General features: G+C 35.8%; 1 protein-coding gene across 7 annotated transcripts in view; it reads right to left on the bottom strand.

The window, feature by feature from the left end:
• DCAF6 (DDB1 and CUL4 associated factor 6) overlaps window positions 1-13,172 on the bottom strand; it is a 102,440-nt gene that overhangs the window by 41,285 nt on the left and 47,983 nt on the right. For 5 of the 7 annotated variants that reach the window (XM_081824541.1, XM_081824542.1, XM_081824543.1 and 2 more), the window contains one exon: window positions 11,818-11,877. The exons of the other annotated variants lie outside the window; for them this stretch is intronic. In XM_081824541.1, the coding sequence (XP_081680667.1) occupies window positions 11,818-11,877 (60 nt within the window). The remainder of the gene's footprint in view (window positions 1-11,817; window positions 11,878-13,172) is intronic. 7 annotated transcript variants of the gene reach the window in all.

Raw genomic sequence — 13,172 nt, 5'->3', positions numbered from 1 at the left:
GATCCAGGAAACCAAGAGGCAGAGCTGGGGCTCGTTCTTTCATTATCTCTCACAGCACTTTATAAAGTGCTTTGCTATTTATTTTTCTTTTAAAGTAAAGAAGGAATAGAAAACAAAAGCAGGTGTAAGAGAATAGGACAGAATTTCTTACATCCACCTCAGTTACAGAAGCAAAAGTTTTAAAAAGCCATTTAAATGCTATTTCAAAATTTTCTCTTTTGAGTAAAATTAAAGAGACAGAGACTTGAATGCTATAATTATAGGAATATAATGAACAAAGAGCTGTTCGGAGGTCAAATTGGTGTAGAAAATATCTTATTTAAATGTATACAACACCCCCTTCCCAGAAAGCAAGAAGCTTCCTGAGATGATCAATGTTAATTAAAACCTTCTTCCTTATGGTATCTACTACAAAGTTATTATTTAATCTCTCATGAATATAATCTACATATTGTAAATCATGTAAAACATAGTGGTACTCATTTAATTTATAAAATGACTATAGTTGACAGAATTTCTATATTCAGGTTGTTAATGAACTCAGCAGCCCTGGGTAAAACTGGCCCATCGTTGTATAAACAGAATGCACTCTTCTGTTAGCTACACAAACTTCAGACCCGAGTCTAGTTCATTCCTTGAAGACTGCACATAAATAATGAGCGCCTCTGGCAGAAACACCACACAATGCAGAACTGAGGCATTAATGAGAATATCTATCCAAAGTTTAGGGTTCATCTCCTGGTTAGTTCCAGCCTACTCTTCCTACTTTAATACTCCTTTTCTTGATCACATACATCCTGTCACTGGTTCAGTTTTCTCAGAAATGTAGATTCCTGGCTTATTAGTGAATTAATTCACATTTTTTTCTGATAAAATACATATTTTAAGCTAGAAATGTCTAAGAAAAATCAACTTTAAAAAACTAAAAAATTAAATGTTTCATTTTTACTGTAGTTGAAAAAGTACTTGTAACCATTTAGATTTTCCTTAACTTGCTCTATTTATTAGAAGCTGGGTCAGCAAACACAATCTAAAAACTGTATTATTCAAAGCCTTACTTACACAATACCCAGAAATTTATAACTAAGATATTTCTTGCTTATCAGTAGAAGTTTTAATTTAAGAGCCTTCAGGGTTAGAACGTCACCTAAACAAATGATTTTATATAAAAGCACCATCATAATAGTAACTAAAATTTATTTGGCATTACTATGTCCTAGGAGATCTATGTATCCTTGTTTAAAACCTTTGTAGCATATAGCCCCATGTCCATTTTACGGATGATGAAACTGGTGATTCTGAGCTAGATTTTTTTACTCTAGGCATCTAGGCTTCCTTCTATGTGAAGTTCCTACTTGCTATACTGTCTTCGAAATAACTTGAATACGAAGTAGAAAATAATTGCTTAAATAAATATTTCAGTTAAGAAATATCAATTGTTGGTGATGTTATTTCTCAGAAATGTCTAATTCATATCAGCAATATTAACGTAACTGATAAAAGTTCTGGTAGCCCAAATTGTCACTTTGGTCCCAGAGTAGTGGAAAACTACACTGTATCTTCTTGCAGGGTCCTTAGAGATTGAACTATTTCTCCTTTCTCTAAAAACATTATAGGAGAATAAAATTAATTAAATTCTGGTGCTCTCAGCACAAGGGCAGTGTAGTGGGGGAAAATCGCTTTTAATTTGTTCAACACTGCTAAAGTTTTAAGATTAAGAACCAAATTTAAAAGGTCCTCTCTAGATTTGGTATAAGACCTATAAGACCCCTTTCAGAAGGTTAGTGTACTGACTCAGGAAGAAACTTCAGAATGGTCTGGAATATAATTTGAAAGGAACTTCTCTGAACTTTAATCAGATACTTTCTGAGCCTTTCACATATGAACCACAAATACATTTTTCTTTTTGGTAATACGTATGTATTCAAACCATTTAATCTGTGCACTGACATTATGAAATTATAATCATTTTTGGTTCTAAAAAAAGATGCTCAAAGACATACAAAAAATTAAGTGTGCTAATAGTAGTACAAAATACACTATCTTGGCAACTAGGTTTGCATATCATCTAAATACTGATATGGATGTTTTTTGGACTTCTAGCTAGGATATCCCTGGAGACCTATCCTATATGTAAATTTAAAGTATAATCAAAATGAAGATAATGAATGAGGGTATGGCCACAATAATTTGTTTGGAATCACTCTGCCCAACATCTTTTCTGCCACTGGGACACTATCATAACTGTATAATCATACACTAGTCACCCGTAATAGCTTAGGTAAACTGGAGATAACTTAGAAATAGTATATTCTTTACTAAAAGTATTTTCTATTATGCAATGACCTTATTGAGACTTCTCATTCCATAACGTCAAAAGTTTAAAAAAAATTAAATCTAAAAAGAAACTTTCTCTGAATTCTCTGAAAAAATGTAGACACATCAATGATAGGGTTCAACTATCTTCCCAAATTTTGCTCCCCAACTTACTTGGCTTACACAGAAGAAAAGGCAAATTTCTCAAATATTGTTTCTAGAACAATGAAAAACTTCCATTTTTACAGGTCAGAAATCTGTAACTTTTCTGCAGATCTCAGACTACTGAATACCCAGTTCTTCCAATCATTTGTATAAGAAGGCGATTCTGATTCAAAGTGGGGAAACTATTTTTAGGAGTAGATTCTTCACAGAAAACCCCTCTCTACCAAACACACGACTGCAAAAGACGACATTTAATTCTAAAAATTAGTGTTCTCACTAGTGTAATCTGACTTTATAAACTATGTTATGAAAGCCAAAACCAAACAAAGCACAAGTTTAATACTGGTATTTCTTTGGAAATCCCTCCTATAAAATCTTTTGGAAATAATATTCTGTTCAAATTTTCTTCCTGGCAATCAAAACTCAACCTTTATGTCAATTATACTAATTTTAATCCAAGAACTTTTTTCATCACATAACATAGACACGTAAATTGAACTTAAGCATGGGTTGGGGATACATATAGATTCAGACTGTGCCTGGTTTCATATTCCCAGTGACATTTAGAATTTATGGGTTGAAATGTAGTTGTCACTTCACCGAATGTGACCTAGGCTCTCTTTCACCTGCTGCAGACCTGTAAGTCTTATAGCTCTCTATGCATAAAAGTCCCTATTCCTCTTTCCCATTCAGTCTTGAGGGAGAACAGACAGGAAGAAAACAGGTAAAGATGCCCACCCCATGTGGCACATAAGTCCTGCCAAAATCCTTATCCAGTACCTCTCTTTTTGTAACTGATTCCCCAGGTATGTTATCTTTTTAAAAAATCAAACCTGTCTGTCATATAGTAAACAGATAAATATGTTAAAATGTCCTTTCAAATAAAAATGAACAAACGAGGTAGACAGCTTCAGAGAACACTCTTTAACCACTTTCCCCTCCAGCAACTGTCCTCCTTGCTTATTGTTTTGAAATGCTTTTCTTACTTTTCATTTCCCATTTCTCCATCTCCTGCTCTACTGTGGCCTCTGTCTCTATCAGCCTGTGAAACTGCTCTCACTAATTTTATCAATCTCCTCCACATTAATTTAGTGGAGAATTTCTGGAAACTATTTGACCTTTCGGCAGCACTCACATACACAGTTCTCCTGTATTTGAGACTTTCTCCTCTCTTAATCTCATGACATTGTACTGGTCTACTTTACCTGTGACCTCTGTGGTTGCTCCTTCATCTCCTTTACCAGCTCTCCTCTAGCAAAATCTTCAATTTGGGAATTTTTCTGATTTTCTTTGAGATGTTTTAGATATTGTACTTCCTCCCCTCATTTTTTATACTCATCCTTGTCAATTTCATCTACTTTTACGGCCTCAATTACCATCTATATGCAGAAAATTTCCAATTTATTTCTCTAGCTCTGACACCTTTCTTTTATTTTAAAAGATTTCTTTTCTCTCTCCCTCTTTTTTTTTTTTTTAAGTAGGCTCCAGGCCCAACATAGGGCTTGAACTCATGACCTTGAGCGGCACCCCTGACATCTTTTCTAAGCTTCATATCCATATGATCCACAGCCCAACAGACTTTTCCACAACTCAAAATCAACATATTCAAAACCAAGCCTGTGATTCCTACCTCCTTCTATGCATCCCATACTTTACTCCTTTTCCAGGGTTACCTATTTAAGAAAGTATCCACCCACTTAACTGTGCTTAATCAAAACTTGGGAGTCACCCCTGCAGCAGCTAGAAATGGCATCTGTTAATCTCCACCAGTAACTCCCCCAAACAACCACAAATCTGTGAAGACACCAGCTTGCCATTACTAAACCACTTCTATATAGAAATTCTGGAGTTGTTACTGCAGTTTATACTCTGGACTCCTCCTTAATCCCTTGCCTCATTTGACTATTATCAAAGCCTGTTTACTCTATATGCTAGATACTTCTTGAATCTCTTCATTCTCTTGCCATACTTTCTATCAGCAGGTCAAAATCTTTATTACCACGGGCGCCTGGGTGGCTCAGATGGTTAAGCTTCTGCCTTCGGCTCAGGTCATGATCCCAGGGTCCTGGGATCCAGTCCCGCATTGGGCTCCCTGCTCAGCAGGGAGCCTGCTTCTCCCTCTGCCTCTCTCTCTCTCTCATGAATAAATAAATAAAATCTTAAAAAAAAAATCTTTATTACCAGGAGAACTTCCTAAGTGATTTGGTCTCTGGTCAACTCACCATAATCTATTCAGAATAAAGCAGATCAGGCCATTCTCTATTTAAATACTTCCTTAGCTTCCTACTGTTCTTAAAATCCAAAACCTTAAACTGTCCCAAAGGTCCTTCTCAATCTGGGCTCCACCTATCTCTTGAAGCTACACGCACACTCCAGCCACACTGGGATTCTCACGGTCATGCTAACGTGATTATCTCAGAGCCTCTCCACATGCTATTCATGCTTCCCTGCACTCACGCCTCTTCACCTAATTTGCTCATACTCATCTTTCAGACCTCAGCTTAAATGTCTCCTCATGGATGCCTCACTTGGCCTCCCCTAACCAGAAGAGACAAAGACTCACTTATATGTTTCCCAATGCACCTTGTTATTTCCTCTTTTATAACACTCATCACACTTATATATATATATATATATATTTTTTTTTTTTTACCATCTGTCTCTACTGTTAGATGAGGCAAAGCATAGCGGTTATGATCACAGATGGCAGAGCCAGGCTTGGGTTTGAACCACACATATAACACTTATAGTATGTGAGCTCAGGCAAGTTTCTTTTTTCTTATTTGACAGAGAGAGAGTGAGCACAAGCAGGGAGAGCAGCAGGCAGAGGGAGAAGCAGGCTCCCCGCCGAGCAGGGAGCCCAATGCGGGACTCGATCCCAGGATCCTGGGATCATGACCTGAGCTGAAAGCAGACACTTAACCGACTGAGCCACCCAGGCTCCCTCAGGCAAGTTTCTTAACCTCTCTTTGCCTCAGTTTCCTCATCTGGAAAATGAGAATAACAGTACCTACTGTATAAGGTTGTGGCGTGGATTAGGTAAATTAACATGAAGAAACTGCTCAAAGTAATGTTTGGCACAAAGACTATGCACTCTAAGTGTCTCCGCTATTATTATTATGGTTAATCAACTCTATTGTTATTATTAACACTGTTAGTGTTAATCAACACTATGTTCCAAGCACAGGGAGCATTAGCTTTATTCATTCATGCATCCTAGTGTTGAACCCAGTACTTGCCACAGTTAAAAATAGATAATATGAGTTGAATTAATAACAGAGACATACAAATATGGCTCCATCACTTATTTCTCTTGTCCTTACATATTTCTTGGGAGTCTTGGTTTCTTCATCAGTAAAATGAGGATATTACTACTCATCATATTAGAACAAATGAGATAATGCATGTAAAGTTTTTAACACAATGCCAGCCACACACTAAAAACTCAATAAATGCCAGTTATTTTTATCATACACAATTCAGAGTTAGAACACAATTTAACTGGATATATAGACAGATACTGATTTGGTTAAGATGAGAGTGAACAAGTGAATACACGCAATAAAAATGAAATAGGGTTTAACCTCCAAAAGATCAACTACATCACTAATGGGAAGAATCCAGACTTGGTAGTTGGGGAAAGGAGGACTAGTTGCTCCATTCTGAGCAATGAAGTAATAATTAGTTCTAAGTAATATAAAAAATCGAGAATGAAGTCTAACTTCACTAACTTATTTTTTCTCTAGAATTTAAGATACGGTACTTACAGATATATCCCAGTATGATGAATACTGAATTGATACTTCCCATTAACAGAACAGGCTTCAATAATTAGATATTTATTTAATAAAAATTGGAATTGTCAAAGTACACTTAATGGTGACCTAAAATATTACTTGAGGTAATATTGTCAAGATATTACTAAAATGAAATTTTAATTTGGTGATCTTAGGGGAATGCACACTTAATGTATGACAGGCCCAACTTTCCCATTTCCCATCTACCCTAGTGGAGTTAGTAAGAGCTGTTTCACTGGTTCCTGGTAAACCAAAAGCTTCATTCTCTAAGTTAACATTTTATCAACATCAAAGAAAGCCTGCTTTTGTACAATATATACAGTGGAGAGTTAACATTTATATTTCTAAGGCTACAAATTAGAGTGTCTGACAGATACACAATTGCCCATAGGCATAAGTTTCAAATGTAATAGCATTATCAACTCCCACTTAATGATTATCACTGTAATGAATATAGACAACTACCTTTAGTCATGGCCAAAATTTAAAACTCAGGCACAATGATTTTCTTATACCCTGTCAAAAATTTAAAGTTCAGGTCATAGGTTTCTTTTGTTGTTGTTTTAATAGGGGAAAATTGCTGACCTAAGTATTTTTAACAGGAAAAAAAAATGTGTTTGTTTTCATAATATAAATGGGCACGAGAAATATATGCCAGAAGAGGATTATTTCCCTTATAATAAATACGGTAGGCCTAACATAGAGATCTAAATAAAAAGAAACACCAGAACTACTCATTAAAACACTGTTCAAACTAAACAAAATGCAGGACAGATACCAGTGTGCTTACTCAAAAGGAGTTTCTAATTAGCATGGAAAGGCTGTCAATGCGTGTTCGCAAAGCCCTATATTTGCAGAATACTGGGAAGTATTTTACAACAGGATAAAAACAATGTGCATGTTGTGCACTTATTTCCTTGACTGTTTCTTTAAAAAGTATTTTGATAAAAGAAATTAACTATTGCTTGCATTTATGACTCTGAAGGTTTAGACTAAATACATGTTTATCAAATGTTGTGCTTTTGTCAAAAATGCAAGATAAACAAAAGTGACTGCAATCAACTAATTCAATAACATGTATATAAACATTGAAAGAAAACAACTTTTCAGTGAAGCAAGTCCATTACAATTTTAAAAAAATTCTTTTTTAAAGATTTTATTTTTAAGTAACCTCTACACCCAATGTGGGACTCGAACTTACAACCCCTAGATCAAGAGTCGTGTGCTCTACCGACTGAGCCAGCCAGGCGCCCCAATTTTTAATTAATTAGTAATATTTTTATCCCCAATAAAGAAACCTATAAACTACTATGGGAAATTAAACAACATGTCAAAGTACCAGAGGACTTGTGAGATGAACAAGGTCAGGTAAAATAAAACTGAATTATCAACTTAAAAAATCTAAGTGTCTCTTTACAAGTATGAATAAGAAATTTAAAATATGGTTAAACAATCCTTAGAGATATATTCAGAAAGAAAACTTATTAAATGTACTTTTCCCATTCTACAGGGTAAAATGGAGAACAAGAGTCTTGACAAAATTAAAACTTGAACTAAGAGCATTATCTGAGGACATCAACTATCCCCTATACCTTTAACTTCTTCCACAAGGAGTCTTTCTTATCTGATAAACATGCTCAGTTTTGTATACACCCTCTGCTCCTGGGGATATGGCTTAGCAGAGTGATTCCTGGCTCTAACAGATGTGAGTGTGACTCCCAGGTCCTTCACTCATTGGCTGTATGACCTTGGCAAGTAGTTCATCATTCTTCTGTCTCTTACTCTTCTTATACAATCTCTAATTCAGAGAAATGTTATAATAATTAAAGAACACAATGCACCAAAGCCTTAGGTTCAGTCTTTCATGTATTTAAAAAGTATTTTTAAAATAATGTATACAAATCAATGAAGAAAAGAATGTAAACTTTAAAAAAAAAAAAAAAGCTGTTTTGAAACTACACCCCCCCTCCCGGACATTACCTGTCCTCTATCTTTTTTTTAATTGAGCTTATTGGAAGATCATCTACATACCAATATTTCCACCTTTTTAAAAAAATCTTTCTTCTCCAACCATGCTATCTGGCTTCTGCCTCCACCGTACCACCGAAATTACAAAGCCACAGCAATGGATAACCTACATATTACCAACGTCCAAAAACATCTCAGTCCTTTTCATATGACATTGTTGCTTCACATGTTGCTGCGACCATCTCCTCCTTGAACTTTCCTTTTCCCCTGATGTTGCATTCTTTCTGCCAATTTCTTTGTTTGTTCCTTTTCTGTCTCCTTAGCTAGATCCTGTTCTCTGCTTGCTCGTAGTGTAGACTCTCCCCCTTTCACTGTATCCTCTTTTCCTAGACAGTCTCATCTGCTCCCCTGGTTTCTACTACTATCGGTAAATTGATGATTCTTAATGTTTATCTCCACCTCAGGCCTCTCCAGTGACCCCCCCCCAGAAACATATATCCATTCAACTGTCTATAACATTTCTCCATTTGGATATCTCAAGGTATTTCACACTCAACATATCAAGAAAATCTCATGTATCTCCCCCCGACCCCAAACGAGCTGCTTCTCCTGAAATCCCTATCTTGGTTGATGGTATCACTATTACCCATCAAGACGCCTGGATATGGTTCCCTCATTCATTTTTAACTACTCAGTCTCAAAGTACCATTAATTCTGTCTCTTAAACATTTAAAAAATCTGTCCACCCTTCTCATTTCCCACCACTAAGCTGCCTTAGCTTAGACCCCGTACCATCTCTCACCTGGACTACTGCAACAGCCCCTTACATGGTCTTGCAGTTTTCAATCAATCTTACCAACTCTTCCAATCAACTATCTATAATCCTGCCAAAATCATCTTTCCAATACATAAATCTGGTTCTGCCCAAGCTGAAATAATGTCTATGGCATCCCACTGCTTAAAGAATTCATTTACTCCCACATTTAACAGATATTTATTGTTTAATGTATAACAGATATGGTGTTAGTTAGGCACTGAGTGTAAGAGAGAATGAAAGCAATATTTAGAGGATATAGGCATCAAACCAACCCTTAAATGTATGATCACAAATTCTGACAAATGCAATGAAGGAATACAGCAGGTCACAAAGAGAAAAAGAGGGGAGAATTATTTCAAATTAAAATGTCATATTGTTTTTTGAGAAAGAAATTTCTAACTGGGATTTGATGAGTAGAAGTTGCTGTAGGGAAAAGGATTTTGGTAGAAGGAATAGCATATATAAAGCTTTTGAGAGGGAAAGAAGCATAGAGTATTAAAAGGACTAAAAGCAGACCTATTTGTTAAGAGCTGAGTAAATGAGGGAGGGGTGCCCTGAGATAAGGCTGGAGAGACAAGGGCCAGGAGGTCATGTAGGGCTCTGTAAACCAAGGTATGGGTTTAGGTTGTTTTGAAGGGCAAGGGATACAATTAAAAAGTTTTAGGTAGATGAAGGACATGATTAGATTTATGTTTTTAAAAGTTCACTCTGGCTATTGCTGGGGAACAGGCTATATAGCCTGAGTGGATACAAGGAGCCCAGGTAAGAGGTGATTCCGTTAGTCCAGGTGAGAAGGACAGCGGTGGGCAGTTTCTCTAATTTTTATAAAAGTTATTTTTAGGTAATACAAGCCTGGGATGTAGAAGTCCCAAGTACTTTAAAAGATGTAATCCTGCTAAACAAAAAGGCATGTAAAAAGAAAAGCTCAGGATTTAATTCACTTGGATATACTATTCACCTTTAATTTATTTCTGCTCAGAGGACTTATTACACAGTTCATTGATGATGGTCTATTACAGTGCAGCTTCTGCCAATCCTGCTCAATATTTGCCCTTTTATGTAACATTTCTACTGATATGACTAAAAGGCAGAAAAACAGAGAACCTCTTGATTTCTGCCTCCAAAGAAGTCTACCCTAGTTAAGTGGCATCATCATTCACCCAGGCCTTGATCCAAAAATCTGAGAGTTATCCTTTATTCATCTCTTTCTGCCATACCCATATCATAAGTAAATTAAGTACCAACTTAAATTGAATAAAATATTCAATGTAATCAATGGAAATTATCCTATGTGATGAACAGAATATGAATCTGGCTACAAACTCTCTGGTAGTGATATACTATTTACAATCATATATCCTTACAAAAAAGATTATTTGATTAGAGAGTGGCTTTAAACAATAGTACAATATATTATGATATAACTGTACTTTACCTTAAGGGAATTATTCATCACTGTTAATACCTCTACAATAAATGTATATAGATAAAACGTGCTTAATTTCTTAGTTCTCAAATTCATTCACCAACTCATTCATCATTCATTCATTCTCAAGAACAGAAAAACCTCCAGCAACACTTGTCATCTCAGGTCTATAGAGAATAATTTAAGATCAGAAGTAATTTATTTTAAAATTAGTTTCTGAATATGTCTTCAAGAAGATAGCTAAAATTAGATCTATTTCACACTCACTACTTCAGCAACATTTAATTTCCCAAATACTATCAGCAAATGAGTCATCCTACATGTGTAAACTTTCAGCCAACTAAAGCTTATGGCCTTATGGCTGAGTTTTTTTCCAATTTTTTGAAAAATATTTATAAAGTCTATTAAATGATCAGCTATCTTTTTAAATAGAGAAAAGTGAATATTATTGAAGTTATTCTTGATAACTTAACATCAACTTTTTTTTACCCTCTGCATCACAATACATTTAGAATCGGCCAGGGAATTCTGAGGGGCAACAGTAAAGCTGTTTGCCCTACTTCTAAAAGCCTGTTTGTTTAGTTTTTTATAGTCTTCCTCTTTCGATCCTTCTTTTCAGCTTCCCCTTCTTATGGTCAGAATGTCTTCCTCTACCAATCCATCTCTGTGCTGTATTTGCTCCGCTAGTAATAAAACCTGATAAATAAGTAACCTGTCTACCTCATGAGGCTATGCTCACAGCTTTCAGGTTGATTTCATTCCTCTCCTACTACAAAAAGTGCAAGTGCTAGTGGAAGCGATTTTCCCTTCTGACTGATGGCTCCAAAGCTTATCTCTGAGTTCATAATTGTATTCCTTATAGTTCAAGCTATCAGGAGTTTGACCGCTGGATAAGTGAGACATAAAACCAAGTATCATTAACAATAGCCATTTGGTAATACAGAATATTACTGTACAATATAACCTTTTCCAAATCAGCCACTAGATAATATGGTAACCTCACATTCACAATTGTACACAATTTTCTGATACCTAGAATTTTAAAAAATGGATATAGCTTATATCCACTACAATATTATTATAAAAAGAGAATTTCGAGTTGGCATATGGGACCAAAGGTAGAAATTAACTTAGTTTACGTAGAAAATAATTTGAGGCCAGGGAGGACCTTTGTACACAATACCACCTAGGGTAATTTAGCCCACAAAATACTGACTATTAGACCATAATCAAAATGAAATGCTATGAAAAAGTGAGAGAGAGCTTGGTTTATGCATTGCAATAAAACTATGGATGGATGGGCATAGCGCATCTCCTGTTGCACGCACCCTGTTGCTCGTCAAGTGACATGGATCCGAGCTGTTTGTTAACCACAGAAGAAGGAGAATCTGAAACAAAAATGAGATTTCAACTTAAAAGTAAGCAGCAGAAAACTGCACAGCAATGTCATGATCAACTCTAAGCTTAAGAAACAAATGTATAAGGGTAGGGAATAGAAGTAAGTACTGGGGTATATTTCCCAAGCAGTGAGTAAGCGGGGCCATGTGCTTAAGATAGGTTATTCCACGCAAGCATTTAGCAACGTTGAGAAGTAGTTAAGAAAATATTCTTCTACTTCCATGCATACACCTTTTATCAAATTCAAATTTAGCACAGCACAAGGTACAAGGTAGATAAAATAGAACTAGAGTATCTCCTTCACTAAACAGAAGACTCCTTCCCCTTCTCAAACCCCTTTCCAGCTCCTTAAAGATGGCTTTCATTCTGGACTGGAGGATTCAAAGCATGAAATGAGATGCTCACTACACTTTGCTAGATGTTGGTTGTAGTACCCTGAGCTGAAAATAGGAGCTCAAGCGAAGATGTCAGACAAAGAAAATGGTTTATAAGAGAAAAATTCAATGAAGTAATTGCCATTACAGAAACACAGATAATTTTTAAAACTCTTAAGATATGTCGTGCATATTAAAACTGTACTCTGTTGAAGGCTTAGGTTTCTTTAGGGGCCTGGTGGGAAAAGAAAAAGAGAGGAAAGGAGTAGGCTTAATGATCTGAGCTTCATGCTTTCCACCCTGGCTTTAAATAGAACATTTAATTTTTTATCCTTTTTGCACTGAGTTTCTGTGTAAGAATTTGTCCTATAAATGTGTTCTATTGTTTGGAAAACACTGATATAAAGAAAGGCAGCATGATAAAATGGAAAGAGCACTGGTCTGGGGTTAGGGAGTTTTGATTCTAAACCTGGTTCTGACAATAATTAACTATGTGACATTTTTAGATCTAAGCTTCCCCTTTCTTCCTGGTCATCCTAGGGACCTAATAACCTAAGCAAGGCACTGGGGAATAGAAGGAGGTGGCTACCAAGTCCTGGCTTGGGTTCCAGTGTCCCAGTAGGGCGATATGAGAAGGGAATATGTGGATAATAAGCACAGCTCTCTCCAAAATATAAGAATAATTCCTGGTTTCTAATATCCTGTGCTCCAGTTCTTAGCAAATATTAATAAAACAAAAACCCTGCACTTTTGGATAATCACCAGTTTCTATTCATCATGGCTTCATTCCCCCAAAAGTAGATAAAATATTTTGAATTGAGAGTGAAAAGTTTCATATCTTGGATTCTTAGCAATTTTTTTATCACTTGATTGCTTCAATTTCTACATTTAAAAATCTAAATCTTGCTACT

Source organism: Leptonychotes weddellii, chromosome 6 (genome assembly GCF_054177405.1).
Source record: "Leptonychotes weddellii isolate Sample4059 chromosome 6, ASM5417740v2, whole genome shotgun sequence".
Lineage (NCBI taxonomy): Eukaryota > Metazoa > Chordata > Mammalia > Carnivora > Phocidae > Leptonychotes > Leptonychotes weddellii.
Note: the sequence above shows the minus strand (reverse complement) of the source record. Positions and strands in the feature narration are given on the sequence as shown.